This window comes from Pleurodeles waltl, chromosome 11 (assembly GCF_031143425.1).
Source record: "Pleurodeles waltl isolate 20211129_DDA chromosome 11, aPleWal1.hap1.20221129, whole genome shotgun sequence".
In the NCBI taxonomy this organism is placed as follows: Eukaryota; Metazoa; Chordata; class Amphibia; order Caudata; family Salamandridae; genus Pleurodeles; species Pleurodeles waltl.
The window spans coordinates 194,896,820-194,922,087 of record NC_090450.1 but is presented as its reverse complement, the minus strand read 5'-3'; the positions used below and the strand labels follow the sequence as shown (position 1 = coordinate 194,922,087).

At 51.2% G+C, this 25,268-nt stretch overlaps 1 protein-coding gene across 1 annotated transcript in view; it reads right to left on the bottom strand.

Annotated features, from left to right (window-relative positions):
• LOC138266595 (phospholipid scramblase family member 5-like) overlaps positions 1-22,963 on the bottom strand; it is a 243,744-nt gene extending 220,781 nt beyond the window's left edge. Inside the window, exon 1 of the mRNA XM_069215431.1 lies at positions 22,218-22,963. Coding sequence (XP_069071532.1) covers positions 22,218-22,230 — 13 coding nt within the window. The 5' untranslated portion in view covers positions 22,231-22,963. The remainder of the gene's footprint in view (positions 1-22,217) is intronic.
• Between the last annotated feature and the right edge of the window lie 2,305 nt (positions 22,964-25,268).

The window sequence follows — 25,268 nt, the reverse complement described above, 5'->3', positions numbered from 1 at the left end:
ATTCGACTTTGGAATTAAAAGTAGTTCCAAAGTCTTAAACTACCTTATTTTTACATATAAGTCACCCCTAAGGTGTGCCCTATGTGCCCCTAGGGCTGGGTGCCATGTAACTATAAGCAGGGACTTTATAAAAATAGTTTTATAAGCCCTGGTGAGGTAAAAACAGCCAAATTCGTTTTTCCCTCATTGTAGTAAATGGCCTTCATAGGCTAGAATGGGGAGACTTTGTTTTAAATTTTAAAGTCTCCTTAAATGATGCATACCAAGAATTTGGTATCAAATTAATTGTTGTAATAAATCCCATAACTTCCAGTTGTGGGATTTAATATAACTTGTTCAGGTAAAGAGTTTTAGACTTTACCTAAAAAGTTGCCAATTTCAGCCCTGCATTGTTTTTGCTGCTGTGCTCTGATTGGCCAGCCTGTAGCAGCTTAGCCAAGCTGCCTTGATGAGGTGTGAAGTGGCCTGGCTTCACACAAAGGAATGTGCCTGTGGGAGGGAATCTCCCCTCAGCAGATGGTGAGGCAGGAAGGGGGAGGGCTGCCAAACTGGTCTTCAAAGGCAGAGAAGGACATTTGGAGCAACCAGCAACACCCCCACATCCTGCAACCCCAGACAACTAGGTGCCCCCTTGATTAGATTAGGAGAGGGCAGGAGAGGGGTGTGTTTATGATTTTTAGCCACACCAGTGGGTGGGCTCAGCCAGATGTAACCTCCAAAAATCAGATTCAGCCATGATGGATTTTTAGAGAATGTTGCCCACTGGGATGGATTTTTGCCACACTTCCCAGGAAGTGGTCATCGCAGGGGGAAGAACCCTGCCCCTGATTGGAGAACCAGGACCCCCCTGCTTTTCTCCCAGGAGCAAGGATAAAACTGGCAGACCTGCACCCACACCTCAGATCCCCATCAGATTCCAACAAGGAAGAACTAAAGGAGAAGAAGGACTGCCCTGCTGGACCCCTGGCCTGCACCTGGAACCTGCACTCAGAAGGACTGCACCAGCTGCACACTTGGGCTTCACCACAAGAAGGACTTTGCCTGGCTTCAACTGGTTCAAGGAGGGACTCCCTGTTTGCTACAGGTGAAAAATTGCTAACCAGAGTCCCCTGCACCAACTCCTGAAGAAAGCGACCAGCTGACCACTGCCCAGTGGCCAAAAAGGAGTTTGCGCCAGGTGCATTCTGGGAGTTGTAGTCCGCACCCCCAAGAACCATCTCAGAACTTCTGGACCCTTGGGGTGAGCTGTGGACCCCAAAAGAACCTTAAAAGGACATCTGGGAGAAGCCCCAGAAGTTTGGAGAAGTTTGGAGAATTTTTGTAAAAAAGCTCCATAGAGGGACCGACCCGCCGCGGCAACTGTAGCCGGCTTGCCTCAACCGCGACCCGGCCTGATTTGCTGGTTCGTCCCGGTAAAGAAAAATATCAGAAAAAGAGACTAAGGGGGTGATTCTAACCCTGGCGGTCGGTGTTAAAGTGGCGGCCAACCCGCCAACAGTCTGGCGGTCCAAAAAATGGAATTCTGACCCTGGCGGGAACCGCCAACACAGCCCGCCAACTTAACACTCCGACCGCCGCGGCGGTATAGACAATCAGCGTGGCGGTCACCGCCAACAGGCAGGCGGCAGACAATGTACCGCCCACACTATCATAACTCACCAATCCGCCACCTTTTCCGGGGCGGGAGCACCGCCGATAAAAACACGGCGGAAACAGACTACGAACGGGAAAACGCTCACCAAAACACACTCCACGAGTACGGAGGACAGCATGGAACCCGAATTAAACATCCTACCTGCTCTCGTCTACCTTCTCATCTACCACGAGTACGAAGTCCGGCGCAGACGACAACAGTGAGTACTGCACCTACGACACACGGGAGGGGGAGGACGAAAGGTTACGGGCACACACATATGCGACCCCCCCCCCCCCAATCATGTACTCACCAATGCAGAGCACCAAGTCACAGTGACACCACCCAAACACCCCTGAAAAATGCTAGGACATAATCATATTTGGAATAAATATTTATGTACCAAAAAGCTCCAGAAAATTAGCGTACAACCATGAAAGATATCCACAACAAAACAAATGACATACACATCAGTGTATAACTGAAGTACCAAGTCCTGCACATCCTACGAATTCAGCATGTCCGTGGGCCAAAGTCTTGAGAAACAAGGGCAAAGCCCACACAGGAGACCTGAGTCCTTTGGAGAGAACACTGCAGGGGCATCAGATGTAAAAACTACAGGCACCTCAGGGGGAAGGGAAGGGGGGGGCACCACAGCCACATGAGTCCACGACGCCAGATCCACGAGGAGCCACTATGCCCACTGTTCAATCCTGGGGAGTGCAAAGCCACAGTCTCTCAATGTCTCTACAGTGGGTGGGCTGCCCACTGGACCAACCTGGGGAGTGCAAAGCCACAGTCTCTCAATGTCTCTACAGTGGGTGGGCTGCCCACTGTGCCATCCTGGGGAGTGCAAAGCCACAGTCTCTCAAGTCTCTGCAGTGGGTGGATTGCCCACTGGACCATCCTGGGGAGTGCAAAGCCACAGTCCATCAGGTGGATGACAGTCTCCACTGGTCAAGGAGGAGGCATGGTGGGCACAATGAACCATCAACGGTGCTTGAGACGGCGGTGCCCTGTTCAGCGGTGCTTGAGACGGCGGGGCCCAGCGGAGCGGTGCTTGAGAGGAAGGGCCCAGCGGAGCGGTGCTTGAGACGGCGGGGCCCAGCGGAGCGGTGCTTGACAGGAAGGGCCCAGCGGAGCGGTGCTTGAGAGAAAGGGCCCAGCGGAGCGGTGCTTGAGACGGCGGGGCCCAGCGGAGCGGTGCTTGACAGGAAGGGCCCAGCGGAGCGGTGCTTGAGACGGCGGGGCCCAGCGGAGCGGTGCTTGACAGGAAGGGCCCAGCGGAGCGGTGCTTGAGAGGAAGGGCCCAGCGGAGCGGTGCTTGAGACGGCGGGGCCCAGCGGAGCGGTGCTTGAGACGGCGGGGCCCAGCGGAGCGGTGCTTGACAGGAAGGGCCCAGCGGAGCGGTGCTTGAGAGGAAGGGCCCAGCGGAGCGGTGCTTGAGAGGAAGGGCCCAGCGGAGCGGTGCTTGAGACGGCGGGGCCCAGCGGAGCGGTGCTTGAGAGGAAGGGCCCAGCGGAGCGGTGCTTGAGACAGCGGGGCCCAGCGGAGCGGTGCTTGAGACGGCGGGGCCCAGCGGAGCGTTGCTTGACAGGAAGGGCCCAGCGGAGCGGTGCTTGAGAGGAAGGGCCCAGCGGAGCGGTGCTTGAGACGGCGGGGCCCTGTTCAGCGGTACTCTTCTGCACCGCGGGCCCTGTTCAGCGGTACCTATCTCCACGGCGGGGCCCTGTTCAGCAGTGCTCTTCTGCCCCGCGGGCCCTGTTCAGCGGTGCCTATCTCCACGGCGGGGCCCTGTTCAGCGGTACTCTTCTGCACCGCGGGCCCTGTTCAGCGGTGCCTATCTCCACGGCGGGGCCCTGTTCAGCGGTGCTCTTCTGCACCGCGGGCCCTGTTCAGCGGTGCCTATCTCCACGGCGGGGCCCTGTTCAGCGGTACTCTTCTACACCGCGGGCCCTGTTCAGCGGTGCCTATCTCCACGGCGGGGCCCTGTTCAGCGGTGCTCTTCTGCACCGCGGGCCCTGTTCAGCGGTGCCTATCTCCACGGCGGGGCCCTGTTCAGCCGTACTCTTCTGCACCGCGGGCCCTGTTCAGCGGTGCCTATCTCCACGGCGGGGCCCTGTTCAGCGGTGCTCTTCTGCACCGCGGGCCCTGTTCAGCGGTGCCCATCCTGCAGGTCAAGGGAGCCAGACCTGGCCTGGACTCCCTGTTCAGTCGCCCTCGGACCGTGACGTTTCTGGACCCTTCGGGGACGGACTCCTGGCCTCCTTAGTGTCCTCCTTCCCAGCTGGGATGTGGCATGTGGGGTCCACCTTCTCCGTGCTCCTGCTGCCCTTCCGCTCCTTTGATGGGGCTCTCGGGCCCTTGCCTCCCCCAGATGGTGTGGGTGGTGAAGTGGCCGCACATTGCTCCTTGGGGGCAGCCCTGTCGGTCCTCGCACGGCGGTCCTTGGTTTTGCGGGTCCTCTTGCCGGGGTGGGGGCTGGACGTGTCCTTGCTGCTGATCGATGTGTCACTGCTGCCAAAGGGTGGGCTCCAGAACCCAGGCACAACAGTGACACCCGAAGCTGGGCTGGTGGTGGCTGCGGTGCTCTTGGGACTCTTTGAAGATGGAGGGGGGAGGACATCGGGGGGAAAGAGGTTAAGGTTAGCCAGGAAAAGTTTTTTAGGGCCAAGGTAAAGGGTAGGAGAAGTGGAGATGGAAGTGGAGGTAGAGGAGGTGGTTGTAGGAGAGTCAGGTGTGCTGTCATTGGGTGAAGGTGCTGGTGCTGTAGGCTGTCGTGAGGTGGATGGCTGTTGGGTGGGTGGCTGCCTGCGTTTGTGTGTCTTGGAAGAGGGGGTGACAGACACAGTGGGAGAGGACACAGGGGACGTGTACATGGCAGTGGGGGTGGTGACTGCACGAGTGTGGACTGTACTGGAGGGTGAGGTGGTGATGGAAGCACTGGCTGATGTTGGGGTGCATGCAGGTGTGAGTGTAGACGTCACAGGGAGGGAGGAGGGAGACAAGGAGGAGGGGGACACAGGGGTGGCAGTGGCTGTTGGCATGTCTGCATCTGGGTGTTGCTCGGGTGAGTGTTTGCGGGATCTGTGGTGCTTGTGTTTGGATGAGCTGCTCTTGGGTGTTGAGGTGTGTGCAGGCTGGTCTGATGGTGTGGATGGGATAGGCTGAGGAACAGGAGACAGAGACAGGCTGGAGGCAGTCAGAAGAGGGAGGCTGGAAACAGGGACAATGGCTGCCGTCAGTGCTGAGGCCAGAGCAGTGAACGCTCGTTGATGGGCAGCCTGACCCGAATGAATGCCCTCCAGGTACGCATTGCTCTGTTGCACCTCCCTTTGCACACCCTGGATGGCATTCAGAAGGGTCGTCTGCCCAACAATGAGCGTCCTTACCAGGTCAATGAGCTCCGCACTGAGGGCAGCAGGGGCAACAGGGGCAGGGGCTGAGGTGCCTGGGGCGTAGGAGACGCGCGCCTTCCTGGGCGAACCGGCACGGAGCGAAGACAGAGGGGCTGCTGGGAGGGCGGGGCTGGTGCGCTGGGTGGCGGCTGTACCTGTAGAGGCGGGGGCACGGATGTTGCCGCCACCCCTAGGGAGCTCCCATCCGAGGACGTGTCGCTTTCGCTGCTCTCACCAGCGGTCCCCATCGTGGTGCTCCCCTCGCCCTCCGGATCACTGGTGCCCTCGGTGTCTGTTCCTGGGCCCACCGGGGCCTTGTGTCCTGCAGCTCCCTCGTGCTCCGATGCCATATCTCCTCCGCCTGATGATGCTAATGCACACATGCACAAGAAGATGAAGAGAAAGGGTGGGGGGAGAGAAAAGAAGACCAGGTTGAGTGCATGCAATGTCAACACCGTTGGCGGAGAGGACAGACACAGGTGCCTAATGCACTAAGCCGCGTATTCGGGGTACACTACTCAGTACTACTGACTAAGACAACAGGCCAAGAGACGTCAAACGCGCACATGGGAGATGCTGGACCTTCAATGGCTGTACTTGTCACCCTACAGAGGTGGGGGCCGGGGGCACAGGGCCATGCCTAAGGGAGAGGACTACACTACAGAAAGCGCCCTGGCCTAATGTCACCCACAGCCCTCCTCCCCCACCCAGACGCCTCCACTGCGCAGAAAGATAGGAGAATGTGCTGATACTCACCCCCTTGTGTCTGCTGTGATGTCTTAAAGCGCCCATCCAATTCAGGGTAGGCCACCGCCAGGATCCGGGACATCAGGGGGGTCATGGTGCGACTGGCACCCCTCCTAGGTTGGGAGGCCATCCCCAGCAGTGTTTCTGCGGTCTTCCTTGTTCCGCGGCGGATGTCCTCCCACCTCTTGCGGCAGTGGGTGCCCCGTCTGTTGTGGACCCCCAAGGTCCGGACTTCCTTGGCGATGGCACGCCAAATCTCGATCTTCTGATGGGCGCTGACCTATTAGACATGTACAGGGTGGAAAGGAGGAAATCATCAATGGCCTGCATGTTAGATGTAATTGCCCCCCCCCCACCCACTTTGCCATATGGCACATGCTCTCATCTGTCGGGCGTTGCACTCCTCATTCGCCCCCCACCCTACCAACTTACATCCACCCCAATCCACACAGGCATAGCCCATTCCATTAGCACCCGGGGTACTCACTTGTTGGTCTGGAGGACCGTAGAGTAGCGCATACTGGGGGAGGACCCCATCCACGAGCTTGTCCAATTCTTCAGACGTGAAGGCAGGGGCCCTTTCCCCAGTCACAGCAGCCATTGTATCTTCCAGACCGAGGTCACAGCAGCACTTGCAGTATAGGTCCTCTCCTGTGGATGATCAGGTCTCGAGTGATTAAGCAGATAGAAAATGGCGGTCACGTCCGCGGCGGTGCGTACCGCGGCGGTGCGTACCGCGACCGCCGGCGCACTTCGTTATTGGCTCCTGAAACCCATAGGCTTCAATGTTAACCAATGCGGCTTTGCGCCGCGGTCTTCGACCGCCTACCGCCACGGTGTGCCCCGCCAGCGCAGTGACCTCACATCCCATTGTCCCACTTCACAGGTCAGGCAGCCGCCATTTCAAGGGCCCACATGGCTTAATTTTGACTGCGACACACAGGCCTAGGCCTTGCATTGCCACACATACACGCCTTTCAACCCATTGCCATTCTTTAACTGTGCAAGCTGTCTGTACGTACCTGTGGTTTGGCTGACTCTGTGCTCCATGTTGTCCTTCCTAGGCACCATCCGCTGGGACTTGGGATGAGAAGGAGGAATCCTCGCGTGTACCGACCGCTGGTGGATCTGTCGACAATGGAAGAACGCCATATAATCCTTCGATACCGACTTGACCGTGCCACTATCCATGAACTGTGTGCCCAGCTGGAGCCAGCCCTGATGTCCCCCATCCGCCAACCCACAGGGATTCCCCCTCTGGTGCAGGTTTTGTCAGTCCTCCATTTTTTGGCCAGTGGGTCATTCCAGACCACAGTGGCCATGTCATCTGGAATGTCTCAGCCTATGTTTTCAAAGATTTTGAGCAGAGTGTTGTCTGCCCTGATGAAACTCATGCGGAGCTACATCATTTTCCCCGAGGAGGGTGACTTGCCCACAGTGAAGGGTGATTTCTATGCCCTTGGACATATCCCCAACATCATTGGTGCCATTGATGGGACCCATGTGGCTTTGGTACCCCCAAAAGACGATGAGCAGGTGTACCGAAACAGAAAGAATTATCATTCGATGAATGTCCAGGTGGTCTGTTTGGCTGACCAGTACTTCTCCCATGTAAATGCCAAGTTCCCAGGGTCAGTGCATAACGCGTATGTGATGCGAAATAGCAGCATCCCCTATGTGATGGAGCAGCTACAGAGACAACGTGTGTGGCTAATAGGTGACTCTGGTTACCCCAACCTGCCGTGGCTACTGACCCCAGTAAGGAATCCCCGGACAAGGGCAGAGGAACGCTACAATGAGGCCCATGGGCGTACAAGGAGGGTGATTGAGCGAACCTTTGGCCTCCTGAAGGCCAGGTTTAGGTGCCTGCATATGACTGGTGGATCCCTAATGTACACACCAAAGAAGGTGTGCCATATCATCGTGGCGTGCTGTATGCTTCACAACCTGGCTTTGCGACGCCAGGTGCCTTTCCTGCAGGAGGATGGTCCAGATGGTGGTGTTGTAGAAGCCGTGGAGCCTGTGGAGAGTGAAGAGGAGGAAGACTCTGAGGACGACACAGACAATAGGGACAGAGTGATACAACAGTATTTCCAGTAACACCCAGGTAAGAATCACCCACGCCAATTCACAATTGCTTCTAGCCTCCTGCATCTGTACTTTCTGTAGTTCCCCACAGATGTTTTTTATTAATTTATGCCTTTCCCTTCCCTTCTCAGTGCTGTCTGACTCAGTACCTGACTTCTGCTTGGTTCGCCCATGAAATACAGCGTATTGACATTGGTATGTTGTCATGACTAATTGACAGAACAGAAATTGAACAGTAATATGTTATCCCTTTGTTAATAATACAGCATGACTCAAAACAGGTTTGTGTGCAAAATGTGATTTATTTACAGTGCTAGATACCGGTACATGTGATTCTAAGGGTGATGGGTGGGGGTGGAGGAATATCCATGGCAGAGTCCAGTTCTCAGTCTCACAGGTGCATTGTTCTTTTGCCTGTGGAAGGATGGAGCATAGGCAGTTCATGGTTGGACAGGGTGGCAATGTGGGACAGTGGGAAGACTTGAGGGGGTATGTCCTGCTGGCGGGGGTCTTGACATCCTACTCTGTCTTTTTCTTTGGTCTCAGGCTCCTCTTACGGGGTGGTTGTTCTTCAGCAGGAGGTGGGGTTCTGGGGGGCTGTCGAGGTGTTGGGACCTCCTGTCCACTAGCGCCGGCGGAGGTGGTAGGCTGTTCCTGGTCCGGCCTAGTGACAGGGGCCCTGTGTGGTGCACCATGGTCCCGCAACGCGTCCTCTATCCTGTGGAGGGCCAGGACGATGGTCCCCATTGCGGTCCCGATGATTCTCAGCTCCTCCCTGAAGCCCATGTAGCGTTCCTCCTGCTGTGCCTGGATCTCAGTGAACCTGGCCAGTACCGTCGCCATCGTTTCTTGGGAGTGGTGGTAGGCCCCCATGAGGGTGGTGAGGGCCTCTTGGAGAGTGGGTTCCCTGGGCCTCTCCTCCCCCCCATGTCGCACACCAGCCCTCCGAGCTGCCCGGTTTCCCCCGGCCTCTGTCCCCTGGCCGGTGTGCCCGCTCCCACTGCCCCCAGGTCCCTGTTGTTGTTGGGGTGTCGGGTTAGCCTGGGTGCCCTGTAGTGGCAGACACACCGCTGATTGAGCTGTCCTAGAGACAGAGGCATGGGCCCGCTGGGTGGGAGCTGTGCTGGTGTCGGCAGAGGGGGTCGGGTCTGGTGTGGCCTGTGTCTGGGTGAGGGGAACCGACTGCCCAGAGGTCCCCGATGGTCCGGGCTGGTCATCAGGTTCACTGTCGACAGAGCTGCTATCCTCAGTGTGGGCCTGTTCCGGTGGTGGGATGGACACTTCTGGACCCTCCTGGCTGGTGTGTTGTCGTTCGGGTCCTGCATGGGGTAAGAGAGTTTGGTTATTGTTTCTGTGTGTGCAATAGCATGCGTGTTGTGGGTGCCCTTGTCCCCCAGTGCAGGCATTCCCTGGAGGGAGGTGTTGTGAGGGTATTTAGTGGGGGGGAGGGGTTAGTGCAGTGGTCATGCTTAGGTGATGGGTGCCCATGGTTTGTGTTGGCATGCAGGAGTTGGTGTTGGGATGGGTGGGTTGTGCTGGTGAGACATTGTCAGGAAGGATGTGTGCTGGGGGGTTGGGGGTGAGGGTGGGGGTGTGGGTTGGCATGCTGGTGGGGTGTGGGGGATATAGTAGTTGAGATGGGACTTACCAGAGTCCATTCCTCCGGCTACTCCTGCGAGGCCCTGAGGATGCAGGATGGTCAAGACCTCTTGCTCCCACGATGTAAATTCGGGAGGGGTGGGTGGGGGTCCGCCGCCAGTCTTCTGGACCGCGATGTTGTGCCTGGAGACCATCGACCGGACCTTCCCCCGTAGGTCGTTCCATCTTTTGCGGATGTCCTCCCTATTCCTGGGATGCTGTCCCACCGCGTTGACCCTGTCCACGATCCGCTGCCATAGCTCCGCCTTCCTGGCTATACTGGTGTGCTGCACCTGCGAGCCGAAGAGCTGGGGTTCCACTCTTAGGATTTCCTCCACCATGACCCGGAGTTCTTGGTCCGAAAATCGTGGATGCCTTTGGGGTGCCATGGGGTGGTGTGGGTGAGGTGTGGGGTGGTGTATGTGATGAGGAGTGTGTTGGTGAGTGGTGCTTTGTGCTACTATGTGGTGTGTGTGATGGTGTAGTGTGCCTCAGTGTGTCTTGCTTTGGATTGTCTGCTGTGTCTCTCTCTCCTTCTCTCAGTAATTGGGGTCGCAGGGGTTTGTGGGTGATGTGGGTGTGTGTTTTATAGTTGGTTGATTGTGTGGGAGTGGTGTGTGTATGTGTATTAGGTGTGTGTTTTTCAAATTGGCCAATGTGGCTGTGTTTTGGTGATGTGTGTGTATTCTGACCGCGGCGGTGTGTAGCGCCAATGGAATACCGCGTTTGAATGACCGCCGTGTGGATTCGTGGGTCGTAATGGCATGGGCGTATTTTTGTTGGCGTGACGGTGGAGGTTTGGTCATCTCCAGTTTATCGCTGCCCGCCGATGTGGCGGGCTGCAGTGGAGGACGGATTTTTGGAGGTTTGGCCGTTGTGGGTCAGAATGACCGTGGCGGTTGACCGCGGCCGCGGCGGTGTTATGGCGGTCTTCTGACCGGCGGTAAGGGCATTTTACCGCCGAGGTCAGAATCACCCCCTAAGTCCGAAGGTAAAAAGTTGACCGGGACCTCCCAGCCATCGTATCCGAGAAGAGCTCCATGGACTTCGGATCAAGATCCAGGGTTACCCCGGTCGAAGGATTTTCACCTCGAAAAAACGACTAAGTCCGAAGGTAAAAATCTCCACCGAGGATTCCAGCATCGCGTATCCGGAGAAGGGCTCCAGGAGGTCGAATAGGACTGGCAGGTTAGTCCCGCTGAAGAAAATCTTCAAAATAAAGACTAAGGGGGTTATTCTAACTTTGGAGGAGGTGTTAATCCGTACCAAAAGTGACGGAAAAGTGACGGATTTACCACCAGCCGTATTACGAGTCCATTATATCCTATGGAACTCGTAATACGGCTGGTGGTATATCCGTCACTTTACCGTCACTTTTGGGTCAGATTAACACTCCTGCAAAGTTAGAATAACCCCCTAAGTGTGAAGGTAAACTTTTAACTGAGGCCTCCCGCGACCTGTAGCCGAGCAGGGCTCCATCGTGGTCGGCCTGAAACTTTGACTTTGCCCCGGTCGAGGTGCAACCAGATGACCTGATTGGCGCTTTTTGTTTCTAAGCGCTAGAAAAATAATAATTCTTTAAAAATTCATATCTCCGGTTCCCTTTATCCGATTTTATTCGTTTTTGTGTCATTTTAAAGATAAAAATATAAACTATTTTCATAAATTGGTTTTGGATTTTTAAACTGTTTCCTGTGTTTTATTTAATTGCTGTTTTGTGATATTTGAATGCTTTACACACTGTCTCCTAAGTTAAGCATTGACGCTCGTTGCCAAGCTACCAAGGGTTGAGCTGGGGTTAATTTACTGAGACCTAACTGGACCTAAGTGGAGGTTAGTGGCTTGTTGCTGGGTGTAGGTACCTACCTGCCCTTACAATAACCCATTTTCCAACAACCTGTTACTGATAAGCCCTTGAGTTAGCCAATTCCTCGAGGACAAAAAAATCTTTTAAATTGCCCTTAGTTCGAGCAAGATTGTGCCCTGCCACGTCCTGTCCCCCTAAAATCATACAATCATCTGAGACCTGATCTATAGCCATCTGAAGCTTTTTAACTTTGAGCTTTCGCTGCCAATTCTGAGATGCTTTGAAGGTAATATAACCCCTAGCTGTAGCTTTGAAAGCCTCCCATACATCAAAGAGAGATACAGTATAGTGATTTAACTGAATGAACTCCTGTATGAATTTTCTCATATCTGCAACCCACTCCTGTTTGCTAAGTAAGGATCTATTCAATGGCCATCTGTGTCTCTCCTTGCTAACTGCCTCTAACTCCGTTGTCACCATGACTGCTGAGTGATCGGAAAAAGTGTTTGCCAATATACATGAACCATCATTCTTCATCATTACCAAAGCAGCATCTCATCCATCTACCCCCCTACCGCCGCTGGAGCAAAGTCACCCAAGACCAACTGACCAGCACCCTCGTCAAAAACCCTCCACCCGACGCAGCCGACCCGAACACAGCTGCCATCAACCTCCATCAATGGATCCTCAAATGCGCTAACACCTTAGCCCCTCTCAAGAAACCCACCGCCAACCAAGGAAAGAAAAAACCAGCCTGGTTCACAGACGAACTGACCACCTCCAAAAGCCTTTGCCAGAAGCTCAAAAAGAAATGGATCCTAGAACGCACACCCGACAACCTCGCCTCCCTCAAAGACGCAAACCGTGAACACCACCAACGGATCCGCGTCGCCAAGCGCGCCCACTTCACCGAACGCATCAACAACAACGCCCACGACTGCAAAGAACTCTTCGGCATCGTGAAAGAACTCTCAAATCCAAAAGCCAACGCCAACGACATCCCGCCCTCCCAGAAACTCTGCGACGACCTCTCCACCTTCTTCCACCAGAAAATCGTGACCATCCACAACAGCTTCAACACCGGCCCACCGCCAGACCCCACCCCCGACGTCTCCACCCGCGACTGCCGCCTCACCGCCTGGTCCCACGTGGATGACGCAGAAACCACAACAACCATGAACACCATCCACTCAGGCTCCCCCACGGACCCATGCCCTCATCATGTTTTCAACTCAGCCAACGCCACCATCGCCCCCAAACTCCGCAAGATCATCAACCTCTCAATCACCTCCGCCACCTTCCCGGACAGCTGGAAACACGCAGAAATCCAACCCCTCCTCAAGAAACCCAAGGCCGACCCCAACGATCTCAAAAACTTCCGCCCGATCTCTCTCCTCCCTTTTCCAGCAAAAGTCATCGAGAAGATCATCAACACACAACTCACCCACTTCCTTGAAGACAACTCCATCCTGGACCCCTCACAATCCGGTTTCAGACGAAACCACAGCACGGAGACTGCTCTCCTCGCCGCCACAGATGACATCAGACATCAAATGGACAACTGCGAAACCTCGGCCCTCATCCTCCTCGACCTATCAGCCGCTTTCGACACAGTCTGCCACCGCACCCTACTGACCCGCCTCCAAGAAGCCGGCATCCAAGACAAAGCCCTCCACTGGATCTCATCCTTTCTCTCCGACAGAACTCAGAGAGTCCGACTCTCCCCCTTTCGCTCCAAAGCCACCAACCTCATCTGCGGCGTCCCCCAAGGATCCTCCCTCAGCCCCACATTGTTCAACGTCTACATGGCCCCCCTCGCTAAACTGGCCCGCCAGCATCACCTCAGCATCATCTCCTACGCCGATGACACCCAGCTCGTCCTCTCCCTGACCAAAGACCCACTCACCGCCAAAACAAACCTCCACGAGGGACTAAAATCCATCGCCGAATGGATGAACAACAGTCACCTGAAACTCAACTCCGACAAGACGGAAATCCTCATCCTCGGGCGCTCTCCCTCGGCCTGGAACGACTCTTGGTGGCCCGCCGACCTCGGACCCCCACCCACCCCTGCCAGCCACGCAAGAAACCTCGGCTTCATCCTGGACCCGGCCCTCACCATGTCCAAACAGGTCAGCACCGTCTCCTCCTCCTGTTTCAACACCCTCCGCATGCTCCGCAGAATCTTCAAGTGGATTCCAACAGAGTCCAGAAAGATGGTGACCCAAGCCCTCGTCAGCAGCAGACTGGACTACGGCAACGCACTCTACACAGGCATCCCAACCAAAGACATCAAACGACTCCAGCGCATCCAAAATGCTTCCGCCCGACTGATCCTCGACATACCCCGCCGATGCCACATCTCCCCTCACCTGAGGGAACTCCACTGGCTCCCGGTGGAGAAGAGGATCACCTTTAAACTCCTCACCCACGCTCACAAGGCACTGCACAACACCGGACCTTCCTACCTCAACTCCAGACTAAACTTCTACGCTCCCACACGTCAACTTCGATCCGCCAACCTCGCCCTCGCCGTCGTCCCCTGAATCCAGCGCAAGACCTGCGGCGGCAGATCCTTCTCCTTCCTCGCCGCCAAGACCTGGAACTCTCTCCCCACATCTCTACGCCAGACCCAGGACCTCCTCGCCTTCAGGAGACTCCTCAAGACCTGGCTCTTCGACCGCTAACTGCAGCGCACCCCCCCCCCCAGCGCCTCGAAACCCTGACGGGTACATAGCGCGCTTTATAAATATCGTGATTGATTGATTGATTGATCATTCTTCAATGTACGAGAGACTAGAAAAAAATCTATTTGTTAAGCTTTTTTTAGCACTGTAAAAATCAAGTATATTGGGTGGATGCAAGATGTTCTTCTCGCCAAGGATCTATAACCTAAAATTGTTGTGGCATTTTAGCGGGTGCAAATAATGGGGGGCCCTGTTACACTTTGCGCTAAAATATACCCATCATAATGAAAAGGATTGCTCATGAATCGCAGCATAAGGCATGCTCCGTTGGTAAAAATATTAAGGTGGTGCAAAATTCGAAGGCCAAACGTCTATCTTCACTGGATAAAACGTCCAGGCCAGGTTCAATCTTTTCAGTGGTACAACCCCCATCTCAAACACCTCCTTCTTCCTTCACTTCTCAAGCAATTTCTAAAGCCAATTGCGTGATCATGGAACCTGAGTGCAATAAGCGGGTAATTGGTAGCCAGGCAAGGGGCAACTTACAGATCCTGAGTGAAGACCTTAGCCTGCCACAGGACTCATGCCTTCTTGAACAGATGAAACACTGGTTGTAAGTACCCAACAAAATAGCAATGTGGAACTACAGACTTATTCGCTATTTACCTCAGCCGGATCCAAGGAGCTTAAAGAACCCCTTAAACTAGCACCTGCAGTGGAGCACTTAACAGATGGGGGGCAGGCCAGACGTAACTCAGTACCTATTCCGCAATCTCCATTGCCCTATTGTAGGAAAGTACCATCTTTCTTGTCATGTTACCCCAACTTTCTGCCTGTTTGTCAGTATGTTTTGCCTGTCTCACTGGGATCCTGCTAGCCAGGATCCCAGTGCTCATAGTTTGTGGCCTAATGTGTGTGTTGTCAGTATGCTTAACTGTGTCACTAAAGTTCTGCTAACCAGAACTCCAGAGCTTATGCTCTCTCTACTCACCAAATTAGTCACTATAGTTTAGTGACTTCATATTCCAATTCCAATTGCACACTGGACTCCCCCTTATAAGTCCCTAGTATATAGTACCTATGTACCCAGGGCATTGGGGTTCCAGGAGATCCTTATGGGTGCACCGCCTATAAGGAGCTCAGACAAACCTTTCTTCAGGACTTCCAATGCAGCCTGAGTGAAATAGTGCACACATAATTTCACAGCCATATTCACTGCACTTAAGTAACTTTTAAGTCACGTATATGTCTAACCTTCAATTACTGAAGGCTAGGTGAAAAGTTACTAAGGGCCTCATTATAACATTGGGGGTATACAGTATAACGCCTACCACTTAGGCGACAGCTGCCAAAAGACCATCGCTGCGGCTACCAACCATCAGCCGGATTATGACAATAGCCGAATTTCCGCCAGAAGGCTGTGGTCATGCTGGCGAATGGCGGTAAGGTGGTGCTGCTGCCAGCAGAAGCACCACACCAGTAGACCGCAGCAGACCATATCATGACACATGATACGGCCTGGCGGGGGTCTGCTGGCAGGTGCTGCTGTTGGCAGCAGTGCCCCATACTGTCTCCTGCCGGGGGACCCCCTCACAAAAGGTAAATCAGGTGCTCTGACAGGGGAGGGAGGCGGGGTGTTGTGTATATGTGTGTGGGGGTGTGTGTGTTCTGAGCGTGCGTGCGTGTATGCAGGTGTGTGATGCGTGTTGTCTGTGCGTGTGTGTATGGATGTGTGAGTGTGTGTATATTGTGTTATGTGCATGCATGTGTGCATGTATGTATGTCAGTGTGTGTGGATGTGTGTGAATAGATGTATGCATGCGTGGATGAATGTGGGTATGAGTGTATGTATGAGTATGTGCGTTGGTGAGTGAAGGTGCGTGTATGTCGTGGGGGAGTCTGGACAGGGAGGGGAGTTGGGGGGAAACTTGGGGAGGGGGTTGGGGCAGGGAAGACCCCTATCAGTGACAGGGAAGGAATTACCTGTTTCAGATGGTGCCTACCACTATGGTTTTCGTGGCAGTAAGGTTCCCACGAAAACCATGGTGGTAGGTAGGGTCATAATCCCGCAGGCGGGCTAGTGACGGCCGCCTGGCCCGGCTGTCGTTACTGCTGTGGCGGACTGTGTGGTACATATGAGGAAAAGTCGCGCCAGCCTTTTGGCAATACTTTTCTCCATTTTACCGCCATCCCTGCACTAGCAAAGGTGCCCCCACGCTGAACAGGGCCAATTCCCTGGACTTTGTGAGTGCGGGGATACCATTACACGTGTGCACTACATATATGTCAATACATATATGTAGTTTCACAATGTTAACTCTGAATATGGCCATGTGAGGTGTCTAAGATCGTGGAAATTGTTCCCCCATTCCAAATTGGATATTGGGGGGCCAATCCCATGCATCCTGGGGCTCCACCATGGACCCCCAGTACTTCCAAACCAGCTCTCTGAAGTTTCCACTGCAGCCCCAGCTGCTGCCACCTCACAGACGGGTTTCTGCCCTCCTGGGGTCTGAGCAGCGCAGGCCAGGAAGTCAGAACAATGCATTTCCTTTGGGAGGAAGGTGTTACACCCACTCCCTTTGGAAATAGTTGTTACAGGCTTGGGTGAGGTAGCCTCCCAGAGCCACTGGAAATGCTTTGAAGGGTACAGATGCTGCCCTCCTTGCATAAGCCAGTCTACACCGGTTCAGGGACCCTCAGTCCCTGCTCTGGCACAAACTAGGCAAAGGAAAGGGGAGTGATCACTCCACTGTCCAACACCACACCAGGGGTGGTGCCCAGAGCTCCTCCAGTGTGTCCCTGGTGTTAGCCATCTTGGATTCCAAGGTGTGGGGACACTCAGGAGACTTCTGGGTGGCCAGTGCCAGCAGGTGACGTCAGAGACCCCTCCTGATAGGTGCATACCTGGGTAGGTAGCCAATTCCCCTCTCAGGGCTATTTAGGGTCTCTCCTCTGAGTGGTTCCTCAGATTCAGCTTGCAATACTCCTCCAGGAACCCTCTGCATCCTCTGCTTCAGCTTCTGACCATCGGATCAACCACAGACTATTCCAGGAACCGCTGTAACTGCAACAAACTATCCAGGATGAATCCTGTGACCTGCAACTTCATCTCCAGCCAGCATTTGCAACAGTTTCCAAGGTGTGCACACTCTGAGGACCCCCTGTCTTCCTTCTGCACCAGAAGAACCGAAGGAATCTCCCATGGAGTGATGAGTCACTTCCCTGCTTCTGCAGGCACCCTTCTGCGATGAAGACCGGTTCTCTAGGACTCCTCTCCTGATGACAAGCATGCTCCCTGGAACACAGGTGGTGGACCAACATGACCCAGACCGTCCTAAGGTCCAGATGTCCAACTTTAGTGGAAGCAAGAGCTTGCCTTCCCAGTTTGGACCAGCACGCCTGTGCACTGCATCATCTCCAGCTCCTTGTGCTTCTGTGCACTTCTTCCAAGAATCCTTCATGCACACTGTAGCCCAGATTCCCAGCACTCCATCCTGTGATACACACCTCGTTGAGTTGTTCTCCGGAGGAGTGGAACCTTCTTTTGTTGTGCTGCACCTTCTTTACCCCCGTGTCCTAGGACTTCCATGGGTGCTGCCTGGTCTTCTGTGGGCTCTCTCCAGTGTTGAGAGCCCCCTCTGCCTCCTCAGTCAGAGTTGAGGCCCCCAGGTCCCTCCTGGGTCCAGGCTGCGCCATTTTGATGCAAACCACGACCTTGCTTGAACCAAGGCTTGTTGGATGAATCCAGCGACGCAAACAGCCTGCATCAACATCTCGTCGTGGGACATCTCCTGCACCACGCAGGAACCTGCAGCCATCTTCTTGGTGCTCTTCTGCAGACTTCTTCTAACTGGAGAATCCACTTTTGCACCATCTTCTAGGTTTGGCAGGGGCTCCTGTCCTTCCTGGAATCTTCTGCAACTTCTGGACTTGGTCTCCTCTCTTCACAGGTCTTCAGGTCCAGGAATCCACCATTTGTTGATTGCAATCTTGCTTGGTTCTTAGAATATCTCTTATCACGACTTTTGGTGTTTCCTGAGGAAACTTGCAGCACTTTACTCCTACTTTCCTGGGGTGGGGTACTTTACATACCTTTGGTGTCTTCTTACACTCCCAGCACCCCTCTACACACTACACTTGCCTAGGGGGGAATTTGTGATTTGCATTCCACTTCCTTAGTATATGGTTTGTGTTGCCCATAGGCCTATTGCACTTCATTGTATTTTCTACTGCTTTCACTATTCTTTTACTATTTACTTACCTGATGTTTGGCTATAGTGTATATTCCAGAAGGAGTATTGTCTCTAAGATATTTTTGGCCTTTATTTTTTATTAACACTGAGTATTGTCTTTTATTGTGTATAAGTACTGTGTAACTATAGTGGTATTGCAGGAGCTTTGCATGTGTCCTAGTTCAGCACAAGCTGCTCTGTTACAGCTACCTCTAGATAGCCTAAGCTGCTAGAACACTGGCTACATTTCATTAATAAGGGATAACTGGACCTGGTATAAGGTGTAAGGTGTAAGTACCTTAGGTACCCACTACAAACCAGGCCAGCCTCCCACACCTATAATCTACTGAATACTCAGCAATGCTCAGACCCTTATATTTCTGTTGTATCAACAGATTCTACACCCCTCTCAGGCTCAATCAAAATGGGAGCCACAGAAGAGCATCAGGAACTTTGTAAAATAGTGGGAAATATGGGGTCTTCGTCTTGTTCAGGTGTTGGGCACTCTCGGTTGGCTCTCCTCAACCAAAGCGGGAGAAGGCTCTGCATTGACAGAGTGCCAGCTTTTTCAGATACTTAGTGAACTTGAAGCTCTGAAATTGTCGCAGGAAGAGGCAAATCGAAAGAAGGAAGCCCAGCTCAGTCTCATAAACAACAACGTGCAGCAATTGAATACTCGTATCAAGGAAGTCGAACAACGGGTGTGAGACCTAGAAGATGGTGGATTGCACATGGAATCATTATTGCCAAATACCAGGATGACTTGGCCGACTTGCCGGTCTGGGTGGATGATGCTGAGAATCGATCTTGTCTCTCTAACTTAAGGTTCACAGGGATACCAGAAGGGTGAGAGAATGGTCAGACGGTTATTCAATTAATCTCAGATCTGATAAAACAACATGTTCTAACAGAACCAGCTGACAGCAAGACGGATCTCACCATCACAAGTGCCCTTCGAGTTCCAACAGTCCTGCCCCCCAGCGCAAAATATCAGCATATGAAAGTGGCAACTTTGGAGACTACTGTATCAAAGAAATAATCATTTCACTGACCATTAAAGCAAGTGCCTATTCAACTCCCGGGGATTACTCATTTAAAATCTTCTCTGACATGTCCACACTTGCAGAACAGAGATGCTGAGAGTTCAAAGAGCTGATTCTGAGCTTTCAAAAAGTGGGGGCACCAGCTGGTCTGGCCCAACAATCAAAATTGAAAGTGCTATTCAAGGGACGTGCAAATGTATTCCATATGGTGGAGGCGGCAAAAGCTCTCCTTAATTCCATACGGAGTGCAGATGGGAGGGAGTTGTAGAATCATTACATTTGGGGATTAGATTGATAAATTAACAAGTATCTACCTATTTGCGATGGGCAGGGAGGTGGAGGTTTTTTTTTTTTTCGGGGGGAGATGCAAAATGGCTCTCGGGGTGACATTGGGAAATTTGAACATTCTTTATGCAGAGTGTTTCTAGAATTGTGAATTGTAATTTACTGGTGAAAGGGAACAAGCAGATCAAGGGGGTGATTATGACCTTGGCGGACGGCGGAGGCCGTCCGCCAAGGTACCGCCGCCAAATGACCGCACCGCGGTCAAAAGACCGCGGCGGCCATTCAGACATTTCCTCTGGGCCGGCGGGCGCTCTCCAAAAGAGCGCCCACCGGCCCAGAGGAAATGCCCCTGCAACGAGGACGCCGGCTCAGAATTGAGCCGGCGTAGTTGCAGGGGTGTGACGGGTGCAGTTTGCACCCGTCGCGTATTTCAGTGTCTGAATTGCAGACACTGAAATACACAGTGGGGCCCTCTTACGGGGGCCCCTGCAGTGCCCATGCCATGGGCATGGGCACTGCAGGGGCCCCCAGGGGCCCCGCGGCACCCCCTACCGCCATCCTGTTCCTGGTGGGAGACCCGCCAGGAACAGGATGGCGGTAGGGGGTGTCAGAATCCCCATGGCGGCGGAGCACGCTCCGCCGCCATGGAGGATTCCCCCGAGCAGCGGGAAGTCGGCGGGAGACCGCCGACTTTCCGCTTCTGACCGCGGCTGAACCGCTGCGGTCAGAATGCTCGTGGGAGCACCGCCAGCCTGTTGGCGGTGCTCCCGTGGTCGGTGGCCCTGGCGGCCAGCGGCCGGCAGGGTCAGAATGACCCCCCAAATGTTTATAGTCTACTAGCATCCAAAATGGGGAAGACCATGATGCCTCCTGGATGTCTTGGCATCAATGGTGCCATATCAAGGCACCACCATAGGGGTAGTGGGTGGGGCAGAGTAACAGGCTAGAAGAACAAAGGCAGGACCACATGGTGGGATTAAAGGAGAGAAGTGTTCTGAGAGTCCCTAGATGGGAGGGCCTTGGTTCTATATCACTCAGGGGGGGAGCTGAGGTAGTTTGGTGAGGCCACCGTTTGAGTGGGGAGGCAGTATGTGGGGGGTTAAAAGGTTGAGGAAATTCAGGTATGTAGCCAGAACTAGGATAGGCTGGAAAAGGTCTAACGACAGGCTAATTAATGATCATGGTAAAACTTAAGGTTAATTTCTCCAATGCAAATAGAATATCAAATATGCAGAAATACGGGGCAATGTTAAAGTGGCTGATATCATCCAACCCCAATGTCATTTTTTTTTCAAGAAACTCATCTAAAAAGTAACAACCCCAAAGTATATATTCCAAAACAGTATTCAGTAGCTCTATTTGCATCTTCTGGGCTGGCAGTAAGAGGGGTGGCAATATACTTAAGTAGTAGAGTTGACTGGATTATAAAAGAGGTTATTAGACATCCCAAAGGGAGATGGCACTGGTTAAAGGTACTACTATTATGAACTCAAATTAACCTGGTCAATTACTATGGGCCACTCCTAGATTAAGTAGAGCCATTAGTACAACTTTATAAAATAGCCATGAGTGCCACAGGCCCCTTTATTATTGGAGGAGATTTTAACTATATTTAGGATATTACTATAGATACCAGACAAGTCTACATTTTGAGTAGTTTAACACTTGGAAATACTGAGTAGCCTCACAGATTAACTCACGTGTAAATTGAACTTGGTGAATAGAGCCCCACAAGTGTAATCCTTTGTAATATCATCTGAAAAAAAACATGTACTGGCATTTAAAGATGTGTCAGAGATAGAAAAAGTGTCATCTAGAACTTTTTTAGCCCACAGGAACGAAGAGATGACCAAAACTAGATCAGGTAGACAGGACTACCTCTGCTGTCTGTACCATCGTGGGAGGAGGTCGTTTCACATCTGATTAAGGCGCATAGCAAAGTCTGCCCCAGACGTCACCTGCTACGTGGTCACGCTTGTGTGACGTCATCCACACTGGATGTAAGGTGAGCCTCTTGCTCTGGAGCCATGACTTGATGACAGTGTTAACATCACTTTTGTACCTGAGATGTCAACTAGTGTAAAAAAAAGTACTGGAAGATTCCTTTTTCTTGTGCTGAATATTACACTAATTACGAGTACTTAAGGGGTAGTGGTAAGAATCAATACGTAAACATGTAAAACAACATATCTTTAAGAAACAAGAATTAAGAAAACAAGAATATTCCAGAGTAGATAATTAATCACTGGTAACAATATTTTGTTTCTTTTTTGTTGATTACCTTTTTCTCACCAGAAAGTACGTGTGCCAGTTTGGACAGAATATAAAACAGTTTTTTCCCGTGGCTGTACTTGAAGCATAATTTGTGGCTCAATTTGAGCCGATTGCCCTAAATACAGTGCTTATAATAAATGTAGAAACGAATATCTAAGCCTCAAGTGCATTTATCGCGAAACACATTTCCACTTTTCGCGCTCCAATTAACTTTTGCTCATGCCGCGTGCTGAGATCTTCTTGAGATGCATGTTCCCTTTCAGACGTCTCGTCTGCACACGTCCAAACCGGCTATTACACGTTATTCTAAGCGGAAAATAATACATACATTTATAGTATGACAAATGTTACCCTAAAATAACAAGGTCGACTCTGTGCTTACCTGTCGAGGCCATTGGACAGCTTGGGTGAGACTTCGTCAATTGCAGCAAGCTGTATGTACGTTTTTTCTTGCTTCAGACACGATATAGTTCTTTCTTGCTGTGGACAGGGAAAAAGCAAACACCTGCGGTGGGGAACGTCTTCTGTAGTCAAGGTGGCGGTGTTAGTTTACAAAATAACAGCAAGAGAGCGGATCTCCTTTCTCCGGTGGCCAGAGCCGAACTAGGATGTCTACGAGTTTAACAGTGGACGACTGCTGGGAAAGTCGTATTTCTGCCACACCATCAAAATGCTGTCAGGTGGAAAGAAAACAAGAAGCAGCCCGTACGGCATCCGTATGCCAAGGGCAGTGTTCACAAAAAGCTATTCCAGCGTTGTGCATCAGGTAAATTGACGCATATTGTGTCTCCCTTTCTTACGCATTCCTTTTTCAGGTATCTATGTGCAAGGACTGGGCTCGCTGAGGGTTTGCTGTTGGGCGCACGGAGGGATATTAATTGTTACCTTTTGATGATTATGGGGCACGGTGGCGACAGGGCCTTCCACACAAGGTCGCTCACGTGTGCATTGCCTGCGTCACCACACGGACTTCATTAATTATGAGCGTCGCTGGCGACTGAAGCGGAATATAGAGCTCTCCGGGCCCGAGCGTCTCAGACCCAGGCTTTAATTTTACATTAAGCTCGCAAATCAAAATGCAGTTCTCATCACCTGCTACGCACAGACTCAGATACGGAGAGAGAGCACAAGAAAATAACCTTGGCTTTCAAGCTCATATTTCTTGTCAATCGAAGTCACCATGGAGATTCAGCCCATGTGATGTCGTGGAATGATTCACTGCCGTCGAACTGAGAGAATCATTGAACGATGTTAAGGAAAAGTACGCCAAACTATTGTATTATAAATAATGACAGTAGGATGTGCGGTCTCGCAGTTTGCTCCCCAACCTCCCATCAGCAGCACAATACCACTTCATCTTTTACAAAAAGCAGAAGCTGCTATAAAAGCTTAACATGATATGCCCCTTGTAATTGAAGCCTTTCAAATGTTCCAAGTCAGGCAGGCCTTGTCAAACCAGTGGAGTCAAGGATGCAGTTCAGTTTGTAAACTGGTTATGGATACCTTTTGCCTTAGCCCAAACTCGGGGCTTTTTCTGTGTATAGCTCTCAGCGGCCACCCTTACTTCAAAAACATATCTGCACTGTGATTGTGCCCCAAAGCCCACATTTAATCTCCCCGAATATCACATTTTTTATTTATGTTTTACTTACAATATTCATACCGTGCGAATACAAGTGCCACACAAATTACGTTTTTGGTTGGCAAATACAATTAAACCTAATATTTAGTAAAAATGTAAAGAACAGGAGGTCTCGGCAGTGAATTCAGAAAAGGAGACATGCCCACCTCATTGCGGTTAGATACTACTGTTAAGGAATGCAATGTTAAAACAATTGCCATGCCTTTGGCTCTGTTTGCGCTATAAAAATATCTTATATTTAAGTTCACAAATATATTCTTGTCACTTGTTGATGTTTTGCTTCTCTTTGACCATGTACAGCACTTTGGATCCTTTGGCTAGGCTCGCACTATAGAAGCTATGCATACATACTTACAATTAACATACCAATTCTAAGAGCAAACCATGAAAACGTAGTCCAGGTTACATATCTCTCAACTCCTTTTAATTAGTGGTCTTTTGGGTCATCTTCATCCTTAAAACAAGGGAAATATATCCAATTGACTTTACAAAAGTCATTTGCCCTGATGCTCCCACTCACAGGATAAAATATGTTCGCATTAATTGATAGCAATTGTATTAATAATCATATCTATCTGTGTTTGAATGCCACATCTTCATTTCCGTTTCTCCTAGTCAGAGACAACTTTTTAACTCCATTTCTCAATTCTATTGTCAAAGTTCTCCACAACCATGTTTCTCAATATTCAGAAATGTTGCCTCCTCCATATTATCACTTCCTTCTTTATGAACCCTAATCCATTCTAGTTCTCCAGTACAATGCCTGTGTTGGGGCCATATATCAACTCATTGAATAGGCAATGTGCTTTTGGCAAGCTCAAGCTAAGCTATAATACTATTACTATACTACTACTATTGTTATGTGTTTTATTTTTGTTTCAATAGTTTTTATTGTATTTCAGGTGACAAGATCTTTTTTTAATTTGGTAATACACCCCCCATCCCAGCTCACTCGAGATTCACATGAAATAAGTGGATAGTTCTTTATTCTTGCTAAATCTCAATGTGACTTAATATCACCTTTTTCAGAATCTTCCGTGCCTACGTTCTAGTGTTCATCAGTCAGAGGGCTTGCAGCCTGTTTGGATAAGTAACATTCAGGCAGTCTTGCATTAAGAACTGATATATTGTTTCTAATTGTCCTATATTTTATTGTCTAGTTTTCCCTTACCCCAAAATAACCATACTTTCTTTAACCACAGAAACAGGACAGGGCCACGAGAAGTACAGGAACATGACTAAGCATAATTTTAATGGTATCCCAGAAGTAAAAATGGACAGTATGGCTGCCATTCTTGCCATTCTTGCTTCAGATGATGCTGGAGCGATGTATACTTCCAGTCCTAAAGGAAACAGGGTGTTTTTCTTTACATGCTATAGGAAAGGCCTAAGGAAGGTAGCAGCAAAGCATGACTGTCATATCATGAAAGTTTGATGAGCATTGTTGATTTCCTTACAAATATTAGATGTATTGTAAGAGAACAAAACTATACATATCAAATTGATATGTGATATTGATATTGTGATATTAAGAAATTGATGACCTTCCATCTTCTGCTTCCTTGCTAATATAAAATCATTATTTAAAATGAAAGAGAGAATGGCAACTGATTAAAGCCAATCAAAAATGTTTAGTTTCTTTAGATGGCAGGTCAGTTAACAACGAGCCTGATTCACAAAAGTAAATTTACACTTTTGTGTAAGGTCATGATTCTTTGCTATTACCAAATTTGTTTTACTAGTAGTATCTTTAGTATTGAGGAGCCTCGACACAAACAACAGGTCAGTCCT